Source organism: Scomber scombrus, chromosome 18 (genome assembly GCF_963691925.1).
Source record: "Scomber scombrus chromosome 18, fScoSco1.1, whole genome shotgun sequence".
Lineage (NCBI taxonomy): Eukaryota > Metazoa > Chordata > Actinopteri > Scombriformes > Scombridae > Scomber > Scomber scombrus.
The window spans coordinates 16167785-16194537 of NC_084987.1; the positions used below are offsets into that span (position 1 = coordinate 16167785).

Sequence of the window (26753 nt, forward strand, 5' to 3'; positions counted from 1 at the left end):
AATAGGCTGCCCCTGAGTCCTTTACCATTCTGGTTTTATTTGCTCTCAAAACAACACCACTGACAGATGACGCTTCACTTACAGTTTGACATTCTTATATCAACATTACTACACAGTTTACAGAAATTGACGACACAAGACTAAAACGGTTTACTACCTACATGATTTATTGTCATTGTTGGGTTGAGCTGGGTTTCCCACAGTAATGGTCCAAGACTTTGAAAGTGAGGTCTGTGATTCTTTTGTGTGTCACGTGTTTGCCAAGTAGTTTACAGTGTTTGACTCTACTCTGACTTGGGTAAATGGGCAGTGTGCATTCATCACAGACAGTTAACGATGCTTTGAAGAGCCTTGCTGCTTCTATCTGGTAAACCAGTTAGTTAAGATGCAGGACACACAATCATACCTTTAACTTTGCTAGTCTTTTTTTATCTCTGTCTCACTCTGTCTCAATGGCTTTTAGTATTATTTCACCCACACGATTAGTGTGTGCAGCTTGTTAATACAATTGATGTGGGTAGTATTCTTCTTCAAACCTTGCATTCAAACAAGGAGATTTGTTCTCCTTTTAATCCCACATTGATCATAAAGCAGGTGGTGTAGATACAAAATTATGAAATATTATTTTAGAGACTGAGGAAATGTGGATTGTGGTCTCACATTTTTGCCTGTGACAGCATCATTTTTCCTTACCCCTGTGAAAAAGCAACATATCCCCATGGTTTGGCAGTTTACCAACCGCACATTCATACACCAGTCTTACCGGACAGTGAAACAATCCTGTCCAACCAGAGAGCTGTTTGCCTGACTAGCTACATAGCAGAGTCAGGGATACTGTTGTGCAGCCATGTCTTGGTGAAGACGCGGGCACAGCAGGTTATCATTACCCTCCAGAAGGTCAGAAGCAGTATTTTAGTCTAGTTTGTTTTTGATGGAGCAGACATTGGCAAGTAAGATTGAAGGGCGAGCTGGTCGATTGGGGTTAACCTTTAGCCTAGCTTGGATTCTGGCTTGCTTGTCATGCTTCTGCTTCCTCACACACGTTCTAATGGGACGATGCCAAGATCTTGCAGCCTTGAGCCAAGAGGAATAAGAGGTAACGCAGATTCTCCAATGTATTACGTAGCCTCCTACGTCTTCATTGTAATACCATATAGCACACCGTTATGGCTGTAATGAACACACCCCTACAGTAGGCATCACATGGCTGCGGTATTTCGATAATGTTATTGTCACAGCCCTACAGTAGTTCAAACTACCCTGTCTTTGTAGAAAAGAAAGATGAGGCATGCTATATTTTAGTGTTTTGCTAGTATAGTTGCTGTTTGAGCATATTTGAGTCCCCTGAGGTTGACACTGTATTTCAAATGTCTTTTAACGCCATTCATTTTGTGTTCAGTCCCTTTGATGCTTTGCTGGTATCATGCCTTAGGTGACACTTGGTAGTTCCAACCTTGCCTGTCAAATTGTGCCAAACGCTGGCCAAAATGTCTGTTCACACAGCATCGGTAGAGTAGAGTGCGAGAAGAATTGACAACAACAGTGGCGAGTGGAGGATAACAAGGAGCAAAGGTTGTGTAATGTGGAGATGAACTTAATTGTAAGATGTGACTGCAAGGGAGTTTAGAAAGTGGACAACGAAGACAATGTTCAAGAAAAAAGCCAGATGAGCATTAGCGGGGAGGAAGGAAGGAGTAATGTCAGAAAATAAGACAGGGGAGACAATAGACAAGCTAGACTAAGAGATAAGGTCAGGGGAAACCTATGACAGAGGAGATAGGACATAATATCTGTGTGGAGAGAGGAAAGGGTGAGGTTGAGAAAATCAGACACAAGCAGAGGTACGGGAATGTTGGAGGTACAGAGGAGAGGTGGAGGGCAGTAAGTCGCAGTAAGTTGCTGACCGACTGCTGGAACAGGATGAGGAAGTGGTGTAGGAGGCCAGGAGGGCTGTTTCCATAGGTGGGTCTCTATGACACACTTACTTACGCACACACACATACTCACACACACACGCACACACACACAATGGAAAACATTATAAAAGTAAGACTTAATGTTGATTTTGAACTAGGGTTGAGTTTCCACAGCAGTGTTATTCTTCACTGGATTTCTTCCATTAGTCAATGCAGTGTTAGTTTGAAGTGTGTGGGGCTTCTGGGTGCAGTTCCCAATTGATTTAATTCCCCTGACTGATACTGAACCAAGTGAATTAAAAGGAGCCGGCTAGTTGTCTGGACTTCATCTCCTTATGGCAAGCCAAGTGTTGTTAAGTATAATTTGCGCCTGTGCTGGAATCCAATGGCTGATAAATTCTTGGCAGGCAGTACAGACTGATGTTCAATGTGTGTGTGTTCATGTCTTCATATGCTCGTACAGTATATGTGTATGCATTTAAAGATCAGTCAGTTATTTTAATACAAGAGGGAAAGGCTGAGTGTGTACGAGGTTGTGTTTGAATGCACAAACGTAAGCATGTAATCTGTGTGTGTGTGTGTGTGTTGAGTTGGGCTAGCTGAGAGAGTGGATCAGGTTTCAGCCTCTGCAGTCTCTCTTTTCCACTCTTACATTAACAAGACAGTAACGCTGGACTGTGGAGAGCGAGGGAGAAGGAGGCCTTGTTAGGGGTAGCAGCTACATGAACTGCAGACACACAAACATACACACTGTAAATTCTTTACCTACACTGACTTAACACACTGAAAAGCAGAGCTACAGCCACTTTCTTCATGCGTATCGGTGAGCACTTGTGTTAACAGACCTTAGTGGACATATTTAAGGTTGAATATTGGTCTTATGACTGGACACACATCTGTAGGCATTCCACTGAAGGACATTAAGCTAATCATTATCAAAACAAACTGCAGGGATAACCTCCTGCCAAGTGCAAAGTACCTTAATAGTACAGAGTATATTTTCTTGTAGTTTTCTGTCGAGTCAAGAGCTTTTGCTAGCCAGAGAACAGCCATCGCCTCGGTTTGAAAGTTTGGAGGTGTTTTCAAAGATGTGTGTGTGTGTTATTTGATTATTAAACCTTCAGCAGGTGCGTACGAAACACTGATGAGCAAGCAGTTTATCTATTATGTATTTGTATTGTGATTTTCATGGATTGAAAGTAGCTGTTTGAGGTACTTTTCATCCTTTTCTAAGGATCTCTGATTCTTTGAGTTTTTCTTGTAGCCTCTCTCATCTACTTCCTCCTCATCTAACTTACAGTACCTGTTTTTCACATTCATGCCATTGCTAACCACACACTTACTGTCATAAATCTCCACCCCCATTCCCTCCATACCCTTAATCCTTCCAAATCACAACCTCAATTCTAACCCTCTGTCTTCCTCTTTCTCTCTGTCAAATCAGGACCAGAGGTGATTCCCAGCTACTCCAGCAGTGCCATGACTGAGGCGGTGGTGCTTGATGCTATGATGTCCCCAGCAGTGGGTGGCCTGTACGGGGAGAAGGCTGGTGCCCCTGTGGTGGACTTCAGTTATGTGGGCATTGACGCCATTCTGGAGCAGATGAGGAGAAAGGCCATGAAGCAGGGTTTCGAGCTTAACATTATGGTTGTGGGTAAGTAGAGCTTGTGTACAGTTTCACTTACATTATGCAGGCCTCAGAGCTGAAGCTGGTCCCTGTGTGCTGCAGTGTGACTCTTAAATATTTAAATATGGTCAAATAGAAAGGATTAATTTTTCATTGAGGGCTTTGATTTAATTTAAAGGTAGGAGTTCTTGCTATTGAATGGTTGCCAATTGATATGTACTTGAAACCTAAACAGCTACATCACAATGCTGCATGCATGATGTCTGATTTTTAATCATAAAGATGAATTCTTTCTCTGAGCATTATCATCAGGTCTATTTTATGTCAACTATCATATCAACCCACACCTAAATGTGTGCTCAAAACAAAATGACCTCAGTCAGCTGTTTTAACGTGTGCTTTGTGCTTTCTCTCTAATCAAGTCTTGAAAGAAAATTGAGGTCTCAACTTTATTATAATAAGCAGCCTGAGCCACACATCAGGACTTAAAACTCTTTTTTCCATTTAGCCCTCATCACTGTGATCAGTCACCTTTTTAAAACAGGAGTTAATTACACACAAGCACACCTCCACAGTAGACAGGCAACCATAAAACTCATACCACCTCCTTACTGTATGTCTCCACTGGATGATGTTGCGCCGGTTGGTCTGTGTTTCATCCTCAAATAAAAAAGCTTGCTCAAGAAGCACCCTCCGGGCTGAGACTGTGTAAAGCTGAAGAGACAATGGTTAACAGAATTAAACACCTCCGATGTCTCCATGTTACATTCAGGTGAAATTAGATTGCACCACTTAAAAAAGAGATTATAGGGGGGAACGATGCTTTTTTTAGAGGTGGATGATGATTTTGGTACTTAGCTGTAGTTGCATGATGACAAACAATTGAAGCAATGTTCCCTTTTCCTATTTTATTGGGCAGAAGGAAAAATCTTTCATCTTCATACAGAAAAATCTTGTTCAATTTAACAATATTATGAAGATATTTAGCCACAGTTTTTGTTTGCTAATAATTTTGTCTCATCTTCATCATGGAAAGTTTATCACAAAATATATGTAGTCACAGTTACAAAAAAGATCCACACTCCTACGGCATGCTACATAAGAAAGCGTGGGATTTTGGCACCACGTCATTGTTGTGATGGTTGTTAGTGGAGGAATGTTGGAGACTCTTTGGGGAGATACAGCTGCAGCAGGGGGGGTGCACACTGAAATGTGTGTGCCGTCAATGTCACCAGAGCTATAAAGAAGATAAAAAGCAAATTGGCATGTAGCGATAGTGACTTTTTTAAACTTCCATCTGTATAAGTAAAAGTATAAATTCCATCCATTAAATTGTGCAGCTGTTGGATTAAGTATCTGCTGTATCAATCCATGTTTTCATGCAACATATGCTGCTGACTGCCTGCCCATGCGACTGTGTTTGAGTGTGCCGCTCCATAAATCAGTGAAGTTCCCAATGTTGACTTAACCTGAAATTGAACTCTGAATGTTCACTGGCCATTGCGCCCCTCCAAACTCATCTTCATCAACCCATAGTCATGTTAACATGGTGTGCAGGGGCCACAGATGGTCCCATCCATATAGACAGACAGTTGTTAATGACCCACAATAGGGATTTTCACTGGTTCATCTCCTTCTACAATAAAGTTGCCAAAGCCAGTACATCTTCTCCAGATGGACAGCATTTTATCAGCCAACTGCAACATGAACTCACTGTGCTGTTATGCACTTATAAGAAAACAGCAGTGATTCTTTTAGTCAACAAGTTTAAAAGTATCTGTAAAAAGCAAATGATAAGTAAATAAAGCATTTCATATTTAGACTCTGTAGAATGGCTATAATATTTCTCATGTATCATCCATTCATTCACACTTATCTCTGACATGGTGCCACCCAGAATTAAGTTTGTTAAAGGTGGATTGCATTTAACATATGAAGGTTTCTGTATTTCTGATCACTCAGTCCAAGCCTCCTGATATTTTTAGAAAAAAATAAACTGGTATACTTTGGATCCAGTCTGTCTCTTGGATGGTGTTTGGATTGGGGTCATGTGTAGTGGCACTGTTTATGCAGACAAATACCTGCAGCTTGTCACTGCTTGACAAGCTGACATCCTGGAGTCACCCTGAGTTTCAAACTACTGTGGAAAATAATCACTGAATCTTGTTTGGGTTTGTTATGGCACCGGTGATCCAATGTGTGGACTGTTCAGACTGTGATCAGTAACTATGGAGGAGTAGCTTTTTTTCAGATTTGTCTTGAGGTGTGTATGTGTGTTTCTCACTGTCTTCTTCTATGACTGGATTTTTGCTTACAGGACAAAGTGGCCTGGGAAAGTCAACTTTGATGAACACACTGTTCAAGTCTAAAGTCAGCCGTAAGTCTGTGTTGGCTACAGCCCAGGAGAAGATCCCTAAAACAATTGAAATCAAGTCCATCAGTCATGGTATGGCCCTCTTTAATCCCTTGTCTTTTTCTCTGTGTTCCTTCTTTTTGGCTGTTTTCTTTCCATCTGTAGGTCTGTCAGTGAAAATACGTCTATCTCATACATCACTTTGTTTTTCCACTCTTCCTTCTGCACTGTGTTTATACTGCCCATCTGTATTTACACTTTTTTTCTCTATCAGCCAAGTCAAAGAACTCCCAGCACTTATCTTATTTTTCTTTCTCTCTACTTTTCTTTTCTTTAAATTCAATTTTCCTTGATTACAGACTGAAACCATCTCAGAATGTATTTTTAGGCTTACATAATCAACCCAGTTTGATCACATTAATTTCTGAATGCCTTTCAAGCAAGAAATGGGCAAGAAATGGGCAGAATCATGCTACAGTTTTTAAAGTTAAGGGTGTTTTCATCATTATGGTATACAGTGTGCTGGCACTGACTGACCCTGTGTGTGTTTCTTTTTGTGCAGACATCGAGGAGAAGGGAGTGAGAATGAAGCTGACAGTTATTGACACACCAGGTTTTGGAGACCAGATCAACAACGAGAACTGGTACACTACAAATCTTGCATTGCATTAACTATATAAACAGTGAGGTCTAAATTGGTCTAACCAAACAGGACTCCTTTTCTCTTTACCTTCCTCTTGTCTTCCTTTTCATGTTCTCTGTCACTCTATACTCCTATCTTTCTCGCTGTCTCCCTCTGCTTTTCTATCTCTGTTGTTTCCTCCTCTCCTCTTTTATCTGTCCATCTCTTGCCTTCTCCCCCCTTCCTCCCTCACCATTCCCTCTATGCATCCCTGCCACGGTTTAGCTGGCAGCCAATCATGAAATTCATTAACGACCAGTATGAGGCGTACCTGCAGGAGGAGATCAACATCAACAGGAAGAAAAGGATCCCAGACTCCAGAGTCCACTGCTGCATATACTTCATCCCCCCAACTGGTCACTGGTAAGGACTCATACAAGCACAAACAAACATGCAAATATAGCCACATGTGGATAAGTTGAGGTGTACAAAAGAAACACATATAAGAAAGCCTGAATAAATGACACCAGTGCTGCCCTCTGTTGTTCTTAGAAGTCTTCATCAAGTAGAATGCCAGATGTTAAAGACAGGGAAGATATAAATCTAATTATGATCGCTGTGAGTCATGGCCAAATGGTGATGTTATCAGTCAAATCATTTAATAATGAAGATTGACTAGACCTGACTTGCATTTGAATTACATCAGCTGGAACGTAAACAGCTGCCCATTGCAAATGTGCAAATAGATCATTGATACAGACTGCCTTTGTTTATTCTATGCAGTGTGGAAGATCTCACAGCTTCGTAACCACACATATTGAACACACACATCCCCACACATCCCCACACATTTCCTCTCAGCACTGTGCAACATATCCCAGAACACCAGCACACGTTCACACACACAATGGAAAGATGGGCTGCTCTCGCCAGGTCCTGGAGCAGCACAATGTCCCATGTCTCTTTCGCTGGATCTCATACAGACGCACACATCTGGCTCTGATCGAACTGCACAAACTGCCCTCCCTCTCCACAATCTGTTGGTTGAGCCCCTAGCCGTGCTGAGATCAGGGGTCTGGTTTATAGTAGGAGAAGAAACTGGGGGAGGGAGAACACAGTCTCATGTGTCCATCAAGTGGTGGATCACCACGCACTTTACAACTTTTGCGTTTGTGTAAATCTAGTCGAGTTTAGTGGCGATTTTTTGGAAAATGTTTAAAGCAGCTGCTGATTGTGAGCCTTGTTCGAGCACAAACGTAAAAACACAGTTGATCACAGAGCAACGTTCGAGTGCTGCACCTCTATTTATTTTTGTGTCATGGGCTGTCTTTAGTCAGGCAAAGGGATGTGTGAAATGGCCCCCTGTCTCTGTGCCCCATCCAGTAATGTTTCATGTTGATCCAACACTGCAGATGTCACATGGCCTGGCCAGCAGCTGCTTGGGGTTTGCCTTAAAAAGCCTTAATGGAGAGAGGCAGGAAGGACGAGAGAGAGAGAGAGTGTGTGTGTGTGTGTGTGTGTGTGTGTGTGTGTGTGTGTGTGTGTGTGTGTGTGTGTGTGTGTGTGTGTGTGTGTGTGTGTGTGTGTGTGTGTGTGTGTGTGTGTGTGTGTGTGTGTGTGTGTGTGTGTGTGTGTGTCTGGGTGCATGCAATCAATTTAGCATTTCTGTCTTGTTGAGTGTGCTCATGGAGGAGTGTACAAGACTCCGTGTTGATAATGGCCAGTTTTTATCCAAGTGTTGCTGGCTACACTACAGACACTTTTAAAAACTGCAGAAAGGTCCTGAGGTCCTCAAACCAACCACACTTCCTTTCAACCTCACGAAGCTGTTCACACACACTGTATAAGATGATAAGTTCATGGATGCAATGTGAACTGTAAATATATCAGTAGTTACAGTTGTCCCTTCATCTAGTAGAATTGTTAGGAAACATATGCCCCCTGGTGGAAGAGTTTAGTTTTGCTCATTATTTCATTTATGTTTCACATTCTTGTTTTTACATGTTATGTCTGCTTCACCTCTCTTTCTCTCTTTTCCTCTCCTTTTCTCTCATGTTGTCTCTCTCCCTCTCAGTCTGCGGCCTCTTGATGTAGAGTTCATGAGACGTCTCAGTAAGGTGGTCAACATTGTCCCAGTCATTGCCAAGGCAGATACGCTCACCCTAGAGGAGAGGGACTTCTTCAAAAAGAAGGTAATATTATTCTGTCTTCCATTTGATCTTTTGTGTGTTTTTTCAATAGATTCATATATCCTTTTTTCTCTTTTTTTTACCATTAAATCCACATTTATAATCTACAAACATCCTAATTTTGGCTCTCTTTCTACACTTCCTTGTTTGTGTGGTTGTGGTACAATAAGCAGAGATTGGATAAGTTCCTGTGGTATTCTTTGATGTTTTTTTGTGGAATCTCTCTTGTATTATCCTCTCACTCTAGACAGTAACAAAACATGAATATATTACACCAACAGGTGAAGAGCATCTCTCATTCTCTTATACTCCTAACCACATACACACCCCACCCCCCCTCCTTTACTTTTTACTCTGCCGGTAGTTAATAGAGTTGCAGTGTTTCATTTGTATGTTTTTATTGGCATTGCCTTTCAAGGATCTCAGGATTTCCCCTCCTCTCATTAGCAATAAGGACGCTGAACTCCCTCTGGTTTATGTGTGCACAGTTATCTGTGTCTTTGTGTGTGTGTTTTGTCTACAGTATGTACACAGCAGACGGTTTATGTGTGCAGAGGTTTACGCATAAGCATCCATCTTGTTTTCTGTTGTGTTTGTATACAAACAGTGATTAATGATTAAGCTTAAACTTTTGGAGTAGATTAGAAGCCAGATTAGTGTTAATACCACCTAAATCTGTACATTGTGCTGATTTAAGGTGCATTTGTTTGGTGTCTCTGAAGACAGCATAAAGCACTTCTGTCTAATTACTCCAGCAATTAAAAGGCCTAGTCTGTATCCTTTCAAAACTGTAGTGGGTTAAATGTTGGCTGTGTTTCTCTGTGTGTTTGAACAGATCAGGGAAGAGCTTCGAGCTAATGGGATTGACGTATACCCTCAGAAGGAATTTGATGAGGATGCGGAGGACAGAATGATCAACGAAAAGATCAGGGTGAGTGGATCATGTTATAACAGATCTATAACATGTCTGGCAGGGGTTGTGACTCAGTCATCTTCATTTATGCTCAGACAGGCTTGTCCACAGGGCTATGTCATCCTCAATCCATTCAGAGTCATTTTTAATATACTTTACCTAAATGATGTCTGACTCCATTGTCTGCTGACCTTTTTAACCTGTGAGCAGGAGATGATCCCATTTGCTGTGGTGGGCAGTGATCAGGAGTACCAGGTCAACGGTAGGAGGCTGCTGGGGAGGAAGACCAAGTGGGGAACCATTGAAGGTACAATTCCCTCTCGTCTTCACTCCTCATCCACTCTCTCTCTCTCCCTGTTTTACCTTTTTTCCCCCTTCTTCTTCTTCTTCTTCTTGTTGTTATTATTATTATTATTATTATCATTGTGTTTTTCAGGAAACTTTCAGCACATCATTTGTCAGTGTGCACATAACTAATCTAGCAGTTGATTTGTTTGGGAAAAATAGACAAAAGGGAGACATGTAAAGACCTTTCTGAGACTGGCAGTCAATAAAACAATACCCCATTCAGTTTTCAGACTGGAGTCGTGTGCCATGCAGCTGGTTCAGTCCTCCAGCAGACACAGTGTGTTTGAAGAAGCTTGATTTGTTTAGTTGGTGCATACATGCCTCCTTTTGTTTCACAAAGGAAACACAGAGGGTAAAATAAATATAATAAATGTAATATTTTGTAAAGGGGAAAATTTTACAGATGTTTTTCTGTTTGAGTTTTTCAAAACTTGAACCAGGTCAATTAATAGTTGTTTGTGTGTTGTTGAATTTCACTTGTTCAGCTTTATCTGTTATTACAGTGTCAGTGTGGGTATATTACCCCTTCTTTTTGTTAACTTCAATTATTACTGTAGTATCAGTCTTTAAATACCTAATTATGTTATCCACTCCAGACAGGAGGCACTACCCTTTTATCAAGTGTCTCATAAAGGAAGTTTCATTTCCTGAGCGCGTGCTGTACACACACACTCACACACTCACACACACACACTCACATACACACACGCACGCGCCTGACAGGAATTTTTTCAGCAGTTAGTCTTATCTATTCAAGACTCCAAGTAGATAAAGTTAGCGACAGACAACGGCATGTGAGTGTTGAGATGACCTATCTCTGGGTCTTTAAGGACATCACACTGGGATTAGACTCCACCTAGTGGAATTTTCAGGAAACAGCAACCAGTCACACAGCATAGCTCACAGCTCATACTGTTTGCTTTCTCCTCCTTTTTTGCCAGGACTTACTGTCACCTGGATAATGTCACTTTTGATTATTTCTTATAACTCATAATTTCTTTCTCTCCATTAGTTGAGAATATAGCCCACTGTGAGTTTGCCTATTTACGGGATCTCCTCATCAGGTGAGTCGATTTTGTCTCAATATCACTAAATCCCAGTTTTATATTCTCTTTTCTTGCATCAGTGTGTGTTTACTGAATATATTACTTAAAAGTTTGCTTGTTCTGGTTTCTTATGGGTGTATATATGTGTTTCTTTCAGGACCCATATGCAGAATATTAAGGATATCACCAGCAGCATCCACTATGAAATGTATCGTGTGAGGCGCCTTAATGAGAATAACACGGTGGTGGCTCATGCCAACGGTATCCCAGAACATCATCTTGCCGCCCACGAGATGTAGACACCACCTGCTCCTCCGCAGTTAAACCTCAACTCCGTGTATTTGTCATTTGCTATCAGACTTTGACCTTCATTGACAGCCTTCCCACCACTCCAGTCCCCGACTCCATCCCTCATCTCACAGGTGGGATAGAAACTTAAGAACCTGCCAGAGGGACTGTATTCAATGACTCAGCAGCTGAATAGACTGTTCTTGTCAGTTTATGGCCTCATTAACAAACACTATCCTCTCACTATCGTGGACAAAGAGAAGTTTGGAGAGACGTTTGATTCTTCGTAATGTGCTGCAGCTTGATTTTATCTGCTTCCTGATCATAAATTTAACCTTTGTGGGTTTTACTTGTGTTGCCAAAAGTTCAGCATCTGCCAAACATAATGAACTGACACTCAATATGTGTCAGGCTCAGAAATGCCTTAATCAGTAACATTTTAATCTTGTCCACTTTTACGTTTTTTCAAGTTGATGTTTTTTCCGCAGCGCTTATAAGAAATCTGTGCTGTAACAGAAGCACACTTTTCTGTGGCACACACCTGTATCAACATGTGTGGATTGCACTTGATCACTACATAGTTGCATACATTGACAAAGCATGTTGGAAAGGGGGCTGGGCAGCACTTGGCCAACATGTGACATATATAATCGGACAAGTCTTTGCGTCTGTCTGTTTGATGCAGCGTCATTCAGCACTCTCCCCTGTGGGTAAACAAGAAAAGGATATCAAAATACTGTAGCACATGCAGTATGTCTGAGTTTATATGATTTGTCACAAACTGTGTTTTGCTTTAACTGTTCGTCCTATGTTCATGTCATGTTAAGTATGGATGTCAGGTCCTTGATGTCTTTTTAATTCCCAGTCATAAATGTCATTGTTTATTAATAGAAATATCTTCCAGTGATTTAAGATGAATGAGTATTTATGCACGATATAAAATGTGAACGTTTGTCATCAGTTGTGGTCCACTTATTCAGATTATTCACACACATAAACACACACACACACATACACATATATATATATACATATGTATACAAACACTCACACATGCATTTGAGCCCATCGTAGTGCCTTATTTATAGGAGAATGTTTGCTAGCGTGTTGGCTGAAACTGGAAAGAGAGCAGGTTTGCTGGTGCCGAATCACCTACATTTAGACATTTTTCAATCCTTTTCCCTTTTTTATCTGGTTAAAAAAAACAAATCTTACACTGACCAGCCCACTTTTTCTTCTATCTTTCATAATATACCAAGGATCTTTGTCTGTTTGAACCATATATAATTCCCTCAGCTGTCACTCTCATGCTCTGTCCTGTATATTCATCTGTGTTCCGATACATTTTTTGTACTTGTATTATTGATAATAATAAATTTTCCTTTATCTTATTTTAAAGAAATAAAGATTAAAGTTGTAAATATTTACTTTCTTTTATTGTTTTTTCTTCTTTTAAAAATGCCGTATACACTTTTTTTTCTCATCAATACGTTTTACAGACCCAGCCTGCAGAGGAGCTTGAGATGAACAGTCGGACTGCGTGAGTTCTTCACCACACTTTAGATCATTTTCTACTACACTGGATCCCTGTAGCATTTAATTGCAGGTGTAATTCACATACTGGAGCATTTTAATTGCCATGTCATTAAGCTTTTCCTTGATTAGACTCTGAAATCAATATGGCCGCCTGCTAGGTCAGTGCATGGCTGATTAGCACTAATTACTTGAATGCATGAGTGCGTGTTTTGCTTCCTCTGTACGGGAGATGTGATAAAGCTTGTCCTGAGCTCCAGACAAGACCTCCGATTCAGTGTGAGGATATGCAGACGTCAGTGTCCTGAGGCACTGCAGGAGAGCACACTGAGGGGTGTAGCAGTTAGTATGTTGACAGATCTAACAGACATATCAAGTTAGAAAAAAGACCACATTTTCAGTGATTTACCAGTTTTGATTTCATTGAAATGACTTCACACTGAATGGATTCAGCCCAAGGGGGACTTTACAGAAATTAGTGTTATCCTGTAGTTCCTGACAAAATACGCCCCTATAGTACACCAGTCTGTGAATGATGAAGTGTGAAATTACTGATGTTATTTGATCTGATAAAAAATCCAGATGGAAAACTTTGTTCATAGGAATGTGACAAAAGCTTCATTGTATTTAAAATGACTTAAAATTGAATATCCCATTATTTAAAGAATGGGTTCACAATTTTTTAAAGAAGTAGTAAAACAATAATCAAGTGCTCATATGAACATTGAAGGAGGTTTTGTTTGTTTTAAATCATTCCTCCTTTTCATACTGTCCATTAAAAGATCCCTTCCTAATTTGCTTTCATGTGATGGGGGACAAAATCCACAATCCCTGTTCTGTGCAAAAATATATTCAAATGTTTATCTGAAACTAAAAGTAAGCTGCATAGTTTAAATTTGTTAAATCAATGGAAATCTTACACTCACAGCCTTTTTAAAAGCACATTCCCTCTTTTTGCTACTATACTTCCACTGCATCTCAACAGGGAAATGCATGGTAAGAATTTCATAATGGAAAGACTTTTTAAGATATCCACTTAATTTGAATCATTCAAACAGCTGATGCCTCACATTAGCGCCGGACTTTGACTTTGACATAGTGGCCAAACTTCCAGGACCACCTTGGGCCCAAAAAGCAATTTCGCATGCACAATCAAGGGGGAAAAAGTGACTGTAAAATGTTTGATTTTTCTTGATTGTCACAACAAGTGCCATATGATTAATTTGACAATCAGAATTTGATCCATTCAGTACGATAACATTTGGAAAGTCGAGAAGAGCTAACTATTTTATCCTATTCAAATTAGTAGAGAGCTAAACCAGAAGTTAGCTGTGTCAGCCAGCGGAAATCCCTGGTGTGCATGGTGAGCAACCTTCACAGGAATGAACAGGGCCCCACCTTAAATGCTGTATCCAGTTATTTTTATACATCCATGATCAGAAGGGACGTATTAGCCTTGACTTGACTTAACACACACTGTGCCCAGAAGGCCTCTGCAGCTTTATGGTCTGAGCAAGTTAGCTGCTGGGTGCTAATCAGAGTTACACAACATAGACAAGAAAAGAAATTCCTGCAGTTTTAATTTCGTTTTCACACGTGTGTCATTACCTTAATGGCGTGTCTATTAAGAACATTTACATAACATTACAACAAACGCAACATGAAATAACATCCAACCTACTGCTGTCGTTATTTAGTTGGCTTCAAATGAGGCTTAACGTTCACACAGTTTAAATTGACTGTCCCTCAACAACATTAGTCCAAAATCTCCAATCACCATTAGCCGCACAACATGCTTACACCAAATTCATCAGGCTACTTTGCAAATTAAACAGTAAAACAGCATAAAACATGGCAAAACTTACAGCTTCTGAGTTTGAGGTCGGGTCACGGACAGTCAGTATTGATCCTTCACACACACACATACAACAGTTTTCCAGTTGTTGTGGAAAAATTTCCATCAAAAATGAAGTGAATCCAACGTGTCTACACTTCCTCAGATGATGGAAGGAAATAAAGACTGTCTAACCATCAGCCTGCTGAAGGGCTGCTGGGTGAAGTCTGTGTTCAACAGATCCTTTTAAAATGTCATGAAGGGAGCCACATTTAAATGGTGTTTTTATACACACATTTACTCAAAGATGGAGCGGGAGAATAAGAGAGAGATGACTAAGTGTATTTTGCATATGTGTGTGCTGGAAACATACAGCATACATACAGAGTCATGTTAGTACTGACTTTCAAAACAATAAGACACAGTTTCCTCTCAAATTTGGAACAAAAGGACAAAGCTTGATGTGACATTACTCTTTGTCTGTAAATGTGAGAGTGTCACCCACTGGTGAATCAAAGAATACCAATTAATGATCTGAGATCAGACTGTTACTGCAGTGTTCATGTGCTCATGTGACCTGACAACTCCTCAATCCGCCTTCCCCCTGTCAGAATTGTATTATGGATGTTAGTGTTATGTGAGATAATTTACCTTTTCCCCCGTTGCCGAGCATTTCAAAATGGCGCCTTGCTGCATCACTCCTCAAAATGGCCCCTGTTCTACCCCATCTCCCACAGTATTCAGGTGGCAGACACTCACGACCCCCAACTCACTAGCAAAGATGTAACCTCAACTGATTAAGTTGACACCCCCACATTCTCCTACTCATTTTCTCCCTCCATCTTCCCCAGGAGCAAACTGTAGAGAAGCAGCTGCATCTCTACCCTTGCTGGCCGTGGCTCGTCCCCCACCATGTACGCCACCCAGCAGTCGTCCTGTTGGCAGCCACCCAGCGCTCCACTGCCTTAATGACTTTCATTAATGAGCTGCATTCTTTCTGGTTACTAATGAAGTCGGGCAACTCGAAGAGAAAAAATCTGTTTTGGTTAGCACGGCGTTTGTTTACACGCTGTGTTGTTGTATGAGCACGTGTGGAGTAATAAATTGATGTTTGACTATTTCAGATATTTTATCTTCTGCAGACTGCAGCGATATATCTGCTTGAATGCATATAGAGTATTACAAACAGTGCAGATGCGAGTGTGTATGCAGTATTATTTAATAGACCATTCTACTAGGCATTATGGTATGGGCATTAATAGATATGGGCATGCTCTTTGGTCAGTCCTGGCACATTGTGATGGATGGGACCTATCGGAGCAGAGCGAGCCCTCTGGACAAGTAGCATTTTGACAAATACTCATCCTTGTTAATGTATGCCTTCATGAATATGCATGCGGTATGGTTACAGTAGTGTATCAGGAGAGTGCTTGGAAATTAATTGTCATGTTTAATGCAACTGGAAGCTGAGTTTTGTGTGCCTCTTAAGGAGTGTTTGAACTTGTGTTTTTTTCCACAGACAGACATGATGAGATGCATACTCTCTTGCAGCGACCCAACCCCCCCCCTCCCCATATCCACCATGATGCTGCCATGGTGGTGGTCGACATATGCGTTGCCAAATATTGTTAGCAAGTCTGTCCCGCTCATCTGCAGAGAGCCAACGTGCCACCAATTAGCACCTGTTTGTAAGATGAGTATAACTACTTAGCATGCATCACGCTCTGTTTCCCCCTTTTGGTTTATTAATCAGCTGGCGTGATTGCAAAATCTTTGGAGATGTTCGTGTATGTGTGTGTCCCTTTGTCTAACTGTATTGTCTACCTTGCTTACTTCCTGGTCTCCTGTTGTTGTTTTTTGCCCCTATTTGTCTCCTCCTTCCCCCATCTGCTGCCTCTTTTCTCCTTTGTTGGCAGACACCTCACCTTCTCCTCCTCCACCCGTCCCCTTCCTTCTTCCTTATTTCTTTCTCTCTCCAATGTCATTTTCCAACCCAGCTCTTGGCTCTGTGCCAGCCACTCAGACATGTAAGGGGGAGGGGCTGTCGACCATATGCAAATTATCCAACTTTATGCAAATCAGCCCTGCTGTTAATTAAAAGTCAGCTGCAAATTCAATTAGCCGACTGAACGCAGAGGGAAGAAACGGGTTTTCTTGGATAGATGTGAAATGGGTTTGAAAGGGAAAAAAAACCCAAAACAGAGTGTGGGTAAGGATTCTAAAAACAAAGTCACAGCTGGGGGAGAGTGGATTTAAAACAGGGTAGGTACAGAGTTCAAAGGGTGACTTTATTGTAAGAATAAACCCTTCGAGCCATTCAAATCATGCAAGTCACTGGTCTTAATATAAAAATTGCAGGAGTGTGCAGTGGCATGCTGGTTGACATATACAGGGAGAGAGAGAAAACGATCCAGACAGAGGAAGAGAGAGGTGAGACATAGAGAGAACAGCATCACTGGTAGCTCCTGTCTGTGGCTAATTACTGTGAGTAATTAAACCAATCGCAGATGTATGTCAACGATTATGCCGCTGCTATGGAAATGAATGCGAGTTAGCATGTGAACGTGTGTTTATGCGTACAGATAACTGTGCATGCTTATGCGTATAATGTCTATAATGTTTGCATGTCTGAAATATGGGAGTAAGCTTTGCGAATTTTGGTTTCTGTTTCTACTTCTGTCCTCGACTTTGGTGAACCTTTTAATCCAAAGCAAATTGTATTTTAAGTGATGGGTTTAGTGCCACGGTCAACTCACTGAACTATACAGATAAGAATGAACTTCCTTGTTTTTTAGTTGTTTTTTTAATTGAACGCTTCTGGAACATCCCGAACAATGACATTAATAGCATTTACAGAACAATAGAAATGCAGTTGATGTGCAGGTTTCAGGGCATCACAATGGCAACACAATTACAGGCAGCAAAACATATTTAGCGGCTGGATGCCTCAGTGATCTACAGAAGCTTAGTTGTTGTCATGGCAGAGTCTCTTCAGACAGATATGTTCAGGTAGAAAAAGGAGAAGACTTTCCTTCCGTTCAGTTTCTAATGCTGAGATATACAGGAAGGTGGGTGAAGTTGGAGGGAGGGTGGATGAGTTCTGCTCCTTGAGGGGAATGCCATGGCACACTTCCAAGAGACAACCAACAGAGTTGATTAATGGAACTAGTTTTATGATGAACAGAGCAAAAGAGCAAGAGGGGTATGAAGAGAGAAATGAGCAGAAAAATACATGCAGTATACAAGGAAAGGAGTGGGAAATGATGGAAGAGTGACTGAAAGGGATTCAGTTGGATAGACAGGTGCAATGAAGAACAGAGGGGGTGAGACAATCTTGTTTGTTTTTAACAGAAGAACAAGTCCCTGTAGTGAAGTGGGAAACTCAGGGCAGTAATTGTGCCAATGGATAGTTCCTTTGCTGGCTTGTCTTCAAGATGATTTCCAATCAATACACCACTCAAGTTCTGCTGAGTTCATTATGTTGTCTATTTTCACACTGAATCCTGTTTTATTTTGGCAACACATTTCTCTATAAAGGACGTTAAGTGCTTTTTTATCCCAGATGAAAGCTTACTTGTCTGAATAAACACATTCAAAATCTTTTTGACAGTGTGTCCACTTTTAAACTGATACTTGAGCCAAAATCTACCTTTTGAGTATTAAAAATGAACCTCCTTTAAGCATAAATGTGTATAAGGTTTGTAGCTGGCATACCAATTTGTCAGTTTTTAAACCATTCGACTTGTGTGCATAAGATAAAGGTGGCAACTTCAGAAGAATCATCGTAGCATTGAAAGCATTTGTACTTATCTGACAAAACAATAATTAAAAAAAAGAACTCTGTTGGAAGTGATTGTTGGAAATGTGCTGTTGGTTTGGGAATTTTCAGAATTGACTGCAGAAAGGAAAAAAACAGGTATGTCTGTAGTGAGCTGATCTGTAGTGTGTGTGTGTGTGTGTGTGTGTGTGTGTGTGTGTGTGTGTGTGTGTGTGTGTGTGTGTGTGTGTGTGTGTGTGTGTGTGTGTGTGTGTGTGTGTGTGTGTGTGTGTTCTTGTATATCATCTGCATGCAGAATGTAACACACACCAAAAGATCCAATCAGTGTGTATGTGCCTGGGGAAAATCCTAAATGTCCTCCTTTACAAAGGACATGCTTTCCAGATTGGGGTTTGACTTTCCTGCTCCAGTCTCCTGACAGCCCACAAATTCCATCAGAGATGCATGCATAGAGCCAGCAAGCTCTCTGGAAAAGAGGGTTTTAAAGCTAGTTTGATGTATGCAGCCATGTGAGACAGCAGGTGAATAGTAATGGTGGTTAAGGATAAAAATGAATCATGTTGGAGCAAAAAAGGAAAAAGGTTGTTGTTAAATGGAGTAAGGAGAAAGCGTTGTGTGTACATGTAGTGAAGATGGAAGCTGTAACAGGACGCAGGCAGGAAAGAGAGGTAGAGAGCAGGTTAGAGAGGAGGGTCATGTAATAAGAAATTAATTTTCCTCATGGTTGCACATCGGTTTCAGTAGCAACACAGATGAGGGTGGTACACAGTGGGTGATTTGAGGGGGGATGATTGGGGATGCCATTCCCCTTGTTAGCCAAATGACTAAAATGAATCCCCCTTGTAAACCTGCCATCCCCCTTCTCCAACCCCTAGTAGCAGAGAGAGTGCAGGGGCAGTGGGGTTGCTTAGTTGAATATGTTCATATAGTCATATTCAACTAAACAACCCCTTTTCAATGAGTCTGCCTGACTCATTGATCCTTATCTGATTGAGGTTTGTGCCGTAGAGACTATGGCACTGACCATGGCTCTGAAATATCAACAGCCATCCCCCCTGTTAAAAATTAACAAATCAACTACTGGAGGTGTGAATGCTTGAACGGACTCATATACATACAGTACAAACTACCCACACACTTGCACAAATACTACACTGGTGCTGCCCCTCCTCCACTCCAGTGCTGATAATTGGAAAAAAGTTGATCAGCCTGTTAAAGAGGAAAGCAGGAAAATAAAGTGTGACATTTTTTTTTACAGGAATAAAACTGTTAAATGTTTTGCAAAAAACATGTTTGTACAAGTTGGTATGAATTGGAAGAAAAATAAAATGTTGGTTTATGTGTGCATTCATACAGTATGTTGTTCTTAATTTACTAAAATAGTGTATTAAGTTATTTCTTAAAATTGAACAATGAACAATTTCAGTAACGCTTACTTTCCAACTCATTAACAGGACATTTTTTCATAATTTCCTGAAAGTAGCTGCTGTGTAAATGCTAAATGTATTCATTTAAACATTTCCAAGAAATGAGTATAAAATTAGGATAACACATTGCCCAAGAAAGCTTAAAACACTCTAAGGTGAGTAATCTGATACAACAGCAATGAGGAGAAGCAGCTAATTTTGAGCTATTGACCTCAAAATGGACATTAACCCAGATGCTGCCCCAGAGTTTAACATCAAGGCTTGGTTGATTGTCTGTTTGTTATCCATGTTATACTGTAGAAGTGCCATCAGGCGTCTACAGAGACACAGAAGATAAATACACCACAAACAGCACAGCAAAGGTAGGTGTGTGTGTGTGTGTGTGTGTGTGTGTGTGTGTGTGTGTGTGTGTGTGTGTGTGTGTGTGTGTGTGTGTGTGTGTGTGTGTGTGTGTGTGTGTGTGTGTGTGTGTGTGTGTGTGTGTGTGTGTGTGTTGTTCCTTTTTTGATTTCCCCATTGGCTGTCAGTCATCACAGCCAAATTGACTGGCATAATAAACCTCCTGGATATCGTCAGATACCTGCCTGATTAAACCAATTTCACACCAGGTAGTCACTTGGGGAATTAACTGACATATTACTTAAGCCCAAACTTTAAAACCTATCCACTTTCACCTCTGTTTCCCGTATTACGTCAAATATAATATTAACAGAAAAAGTTATTGTCATGTGTTGATCTGTCCTCAGAGCTTTTGCTCCGTCCTCTCCATCGCCTCTTTTCTCTCCTCTTTGTACAAAAGGTCTTAAGTTGTGAGGGTTTAATATCATGTGAATGCTGACCACCTACTTCACACACATACACACACACACACACACATATATACACACATACTCCCCCTGTGGCTGCAGCAGTCAGTCAGATATGAACCAATAAAGCTGGCTTCTCTAAGCCTGCAGTGAGAGGCAGAGGGAGAACGTGCTCTTTATTAGAGAGGAAATGTTGGCACAAAGTCCCTCTGCAAATTCACTCTGTGCTGCTTCACTGATCCTACCGCCTTCACTTTGTCTCCAGAGCACTTTGGTCTCCACTTTTTTCCTGTCTGTGTCTCCACTCTGATATATTCAGTGTCGCTATGTCTGGTGTATGACATGGAGGGGGATTTTCATCATTTTCTATATACAGCTGTGAGATTTGAACAGTTTCCACGCGCTAATAGCAAAAGCATTTCTCTGTTAGCTGCAATCCTCTCTGAGAGGTGGGTGGAGTTCTTGTTATCAATCGATGAGTCGCACATCAAGATATATTTAGATACTGACTGGTCTGCAGAAAATAAAAGGAGAGGGACTGAGTATACGCCCAAGTTTGCGGGTGTGTCTTCAGATGTGTTACCGTAAGAGCTTCAATTTAAAACAATCGGCAGTGTATTATTCCACCCAGTTTTCAATTTATGTTGTGAGTTGTGTCACACCCATAGACTGTATATAAAAATAAGGACATCATTTTGTCAAAACATTTGATCCCCAGTGAACTGCAAGAAATGAAAAGAGCAAGAGTGAAAGAACAGGAAGAAATGCAATAAGTTCCTGTATTTAAATGTGTGTCCTTGATGCGATTAAATAAAATGTTCTCAACAGTACTCAGTGTGTTTATAAATGATATGTAGCGATTTAGGGGTTAATGCCTCGCCAGACTTTCCAGGAATAAATCCTTTACTGCCAAGTATCTGTTGTCCTTCTCTGTGCATCCCATCTGCATGGAGCCGTGCAGATTATGCACCATGCAGATGACAAGGTCGTCTGTACACGATGATTTTAGTACTCTCTCTCCATTGCTCTTTTTTTTTTAAATATTTGATCTCTGTCCACTGATTCTACTGTTATGTCTGTGTGATTTATTCTTGTTCATTTGTCAGTTGCTTCCTCACAAATGTTCAAGGTGTCCCTCTCTATGAAAATTCATCCTTTCATTGGGCTTGATTGTTTTAGTTGTGTTGCCAGAAAGTCTCTAACATTTAATGTGTGTGTGTGTGTGTGTGTGTGTGTGTGTGTGTGTGTGTGTGTGTGTGTGTGTGTGTGTGTGTGTGTGTGTGTGTGTGTGTGTATGTGTGTGCGGTGTGTGTGTGTGTGTGTGTGTGTGTGTGTGTGTGTGTCTGTGTGTGTGTGTGTGTGTGTGTGTTTGTGTGTGTGTGTGTGTGTGTGTGTGTGTGTGTGTGTGTGTGTGTGTGTGTGTGTGTGTGTGTGTGTGTGTGTGTGTGTGTGCCTGTGCAACATTGGCAGCCTATCCATTAGCCTGGTGCTAATCTATATACTGCAGAAACAAGTGGATTAGAGCCTGCCAGCCTCGGTAGCCAATAGGATTTGACGGATAGTGCCCTTCACTTAAACACACACACACATACATTCACACATGCAAGCAAACACACGTCTAGTTTTGCACTGTAATAATATTATAGGGTATGCCTTCACATGAAATTAGATTTGTCTATTATGACTCAGAGCTGTGTGTGTGTGTGTGTGTGTGTGTGTGTGTGTGTGTGTGTGTGTGTGTGTGTGTGTGTGTGTGTGTGTGTGTGTGTGTGTGTGTGTGTGTGTGTGTGTGTGTGTGTGTGTGTGTGTGTGTGTGTGTGTGTGTGTGCGTGGGTTGTGCTTGGTTAAAGTATTCATAGCAGTATTAGCCCAGACTCTTTATTTGTCTGTTTTTACTCTTTCTAATGTGATCAAGGCGACCCCTCTCATCAGTGTCTGCTACTGAAAGCACCCAACTCCTTTTCATCACTCATATCACAGTTGAAAATCACCACCTTCCTTCTCTTCTTCCCCCTCAATAAGGCTTTTACAGCCATGCTAATGACATAAAAGACAGGGAAACGGGGGAAACACTGTCCCTGTGAAACTCCAAATGAAACTGCTTTATTAAGGAAGTGTGGTTTTATCAATTTAACTATTTACAGAACTCCTGCACAGGTTCCATTCATTACAGAGGACCCCTGTAAGGTTAAATTCATAAAGTAGTACGCCTGGCTTCAAAGAGACGCGAGGGGAGGCCGCATTATGCTTTAAAGATTGTTGGAATTGATGCAGGGATACTGTGAGAAGAAAAATGAAAGCAAGAGGGCTTCAGAGGATGGAAATATACATCCTATTCCCTGTGGCTCAAAGTATCCTGCATACTTAGTTACACATTTTTTTCTGAGAACACAACACCCACATACAGTATTTTCTCCTACTCTGAATGACATTGCTGTATTGAAGAGTTTTTCAGTGTACAGAGAGCATGGCAAAGGTTACAAGACATAAATAACTCATTCATTTATGTTAAACTACTGTAGAAGAAAGCTGAATGCGTGAGATCAGTTCGCTGCAGTGCATGTATTGATAATGAAAGTCATAGCAGGTTGAATATCATTGCATTCATAAGCAATACTGTAATGAAAAGCCAGAAAACATAGAATGAAAAAGTTTTACAAAGATGTGAGTGGTCGACTTTTAAATCATAGATTTCTTTAAACAAGCAAAAAAGTCTCACTACGCTGTGATAACATAACAAAAAATGAGTTTCAAGTGTTTTTTCATTATGACCTGGAACCAGCACTGTGTGGAAAATCCATTATAAACATTGTGGTATGCTTTAGAAAATGGTCACCTGTAATGTGAAGTATGAGTGATTTGTAATGAATGAAACGTAAAATAAGCAATGACAGAAAAAAGGTTCTCATAAGAATATATAGCACCTGTGTCGTTTCATCACTCCTGTGTAGTTCAGCATCTGTCCAACAGGACCACATGAAAGTAGTCCGGCTCTGAGAGCTTTGAAGCATACAAATCTCTATAAAGGCGGAGAGACGTTTGCAGCTCACTAATGCCTTGCTGTGGATTTATCCAGGATTTGGGAATCTTGTAAAGAACGAAAGAGGATTTCCTGACTGAGATTACTAGAATCAGAACAGTGGAGAGGAAAGTTACACATACCTGTCCTTTATTTTTCTTATCCTTCATTTACTTTTACGTTCTTTATTCTCCTCTTTGAGTGAAGATCACACGCAAGTACACTGAGATATAATTGTAAAGAATGCATTTGTTCTTTTGTCTGACACTTGTTGAAGTGATAAATACATTTGGAGTCGCATTAAGGCTGCTGAGATCATCTGAGCATTACAGTAAACAAAATTGTAATATACCTTATTACACGTGTGTGTGTGTGTGTGTGTGTGTGTGTGTGTGTGTGTGTGTGTGTTTGCCCGTGCGTGTTTGTGACGATATAATATGACTTAATGGGTGTTGGTAGTTGAACAGTGTGTCTAAGCTGTACTCTGTTGGGAGCAGACTGAGGCCTGAGGGAGATGTTCCTCCTGTTGAGGAGCTGACAAAATAGAGGCATTCTTTTCAGATTTAATAGTCAGGGATACGCACACATAAACTGTAATGCACCAAATTAATACAGTCACACAATGTCTCCTCACTGTTAGCACAACAACAGGATATTTTGTTGTAATCTCCTGATATTCTGTTCTTGGAAAGCCACAATGTTGCCAGCACAGCTAATGGCAGTCTACAGAAAAAACCCTTTATAGTAATCATATAATCATAATCATCATAAATGTTCAATTTTAACATTGTGTAAAGGTTTTAGTGAAGCCAAACACACTTAAAACCTTTTAGAAGGTCACATGTTTAAAAGTGCAACATACAGTAAATGTATTATTATGTATAATTATTTTATGTTAATAATTGCACAGATCAGGTTTTCTCCAGTTAGGTTGGTGAGTACCAGAAAGTTGTTGTGCAATTATTAGGAAATACTGACAAGAAAAAATGGACAAAATCTCATACTAAAATTGGTAATTCAATTACAGACATAGTCCCTGGTTTTGTTGAGTGTTCTGCTTATTGTTGAGCTTCAATCTTCAGCAGTCAGCTGGGCATGTTTCAAGATAAATAATGTTTTGTTGTAATTTTTGTTCTTCTGAAGAGTATGATTTTTTTTAAATCCCAGACTTTATTTTGCTCCAAAAGTTGCTGAACAAAACAATTGTAGGAGAACAATTAGTAGCTGCTATAGATGCAAAGGTTTTCCACAGTTTGCACTTCAGCGTTACTTAAGCTGTGGTGTAAAATAAGGTAGTGTAAAATAACACCTTGATAATTAGCAAAGCATAAAGTACACTGCAGACAGTATGGAACAACATGGATGGTGCATACTGTAAATTATATACAGGGCACATCAAATGACTTTTGCTCTCTTTACCCTCCATTGAAACAGGGGTCAGCTTCTTAGAAAATGCCAGGGTGTTATACAAGAGGAATAATGCCCAGATGAAACTACACACACACACTCACACACACACACACACAATGTACATACAGACACACACGCCTCCTCTCACCAAGGTGTAACTCAAATTCTCCGGCTTAATTAAGAGCAGCACACTCTTGAGCTGCTCTCGTTTAGCTAATTAGTCATGAATATGAAATGCCAAGTTTTTAATTAGCTTACCATTGTCAGAGAGGGAGAGAGAGAGAAAAATTACAGACTAATTTTCTCTTCCCACTTTGCCACACTTTAGTGGCCCTATAGCAAAGTGATCTGATTGCTTTGTAACAATCAGTAAGTAGTAGGAGAGTACACACAAGTTCATTTTGACTGGCATTTAAAAAGGAAGGTGTATTCTAAATGAATGTTAATATTTGCTAAATGGTATGCAGCAGTTGTTGTTTGTTTAAGTGTATATTTCATACATTTAATAAAAAATGTGTTCAAAACATTGCATATTTTATGTCCACAGTCAGCACTCAACTACATCTGCCACACAGATGTCATATTATTCATACATCACTGAGCACCTTTTCAAAGTATTAGAAAGCACTTCACAAGAAAAAATATTTGAGGCACCTCAGGATTATGGAGGGTTAAGGATTACATCATGCTAATAATCCAATATACCAACAAAAAGGAAAATAAAAAATTGTTTTTTATTAATTCAATTTTCATCATTTGTAGAACAGAAATGTTTGGATATTTAAACAATAGAAAATGTATGGATGTTCATTTCTGCCATGACTACAATAAAGTAGCCACTCTTAGCTTTGAAATGTTCTTATCATGCTCTTTTTTTCACTGTAAACCATTACATTTTTGGGTACTTTTAAATCTACCAAGGTAGAGATGTTTAGAGCAAAGGTTCACAGAAGATTTGGAAGGTATATCAGACAGCAGTAGGCGGGTAGATGGGTCTGGGGTCTATTCTGCGGTTGGTAATTAGATTGATTAAGGCTGAGCTGGGGCTGGAGACACAACGACAAGGAGTGGGAAATGGAGATGGATGAGCCTGCGGGGCTGCGGTTACGAGATAGGAATGGTGAATAGAGCTCATCTCAGCTAGTCGGCTGGCTGTCTAGCTGGCTGCTGTGGAGAGAAGAATAGGCCATTTGGTTAATCCCCCTCTCCGTCCTCAGTCTGCGCCTGGACTCAGCCGGGCACAGATTCATTCCCACTAAGATGTCACTGTACAGATCTCTTGCGAGTTTGCCCTTTTTGATTGGTGGATGGACTATTCTTTTGTGTTTGCTTTGTATTTCTCTGTCCATCACTGTTTTGTGTGTCTGTGTATATCTCTCACTCTTGTGATTGCAGAAGCATCCTTACAAGCACACACACACACACACACACACACACACACACACACACACACACACACACACACACACACACACACACACACACACACACACACAAGCACTGCTGTGAGTGTGTGGTGAGAAGATCAGGTGGGCTCAGTGTGTGTCTGTCACTCCCCCTGGAGTTAATGTTTGATCAGAGAGAGAATGAGAGGAAGAGATGAAGTATAACTCACTTTCTGTCTACAGGCGGAGCTGTAGCCAA

General features: G+C 40.6%; 1 protein-coding gene across 4 annotated transcripts in view; it reads left to right on the forward strand.

Moving 5' to 3' along the window:
- The window catches only part of LOC133998904 (septin-9-like), a 66302-nt gene extending 53577 nt beyond the window's left edge, over window positions 1–12725 (forward strand). For all 4 annotated transcript variants that reach the window (XM_062437934.1, XM_062437935.1, XM_062437936.1 and 1 more), the window contains 9 exons: window positions 3361–3570; window positions 5861–5989; window positions 6459–6540; window positions 6804–6941; window positions 8593–8710; window positions 9543–9638; window positions 9831–9927; window positions 10981–11032; window positions 11172–12725. In XM_062437934.1, the coding sequence (XP_062293918.1) occupies window positions 3361–3570; window positions 5861–5989; window positions 6459–6540; window positions 6804–6941; window positions 8593–8710; window positions 9543–9638; window positions 9831–9927; window positions 10981–11032; window positions 11172–11313 (1064 nt within the window). In that variant the 3' untranslated portion in view covers window positions 11314–12725. The remainder of the gene's footprint in view (window positions 1–3360; window positions 3571–5860; window positions 5990–6458; window positions 6541–6803; window positions 6942–8592; window positions 8711–9542; window positions 9639–9830; window positions 9928–10980; window positions 11033–11171) is intronic.
- The last annotated feature ends 14028 nt before the right edge of the window (window positions 12726–26753 follow it).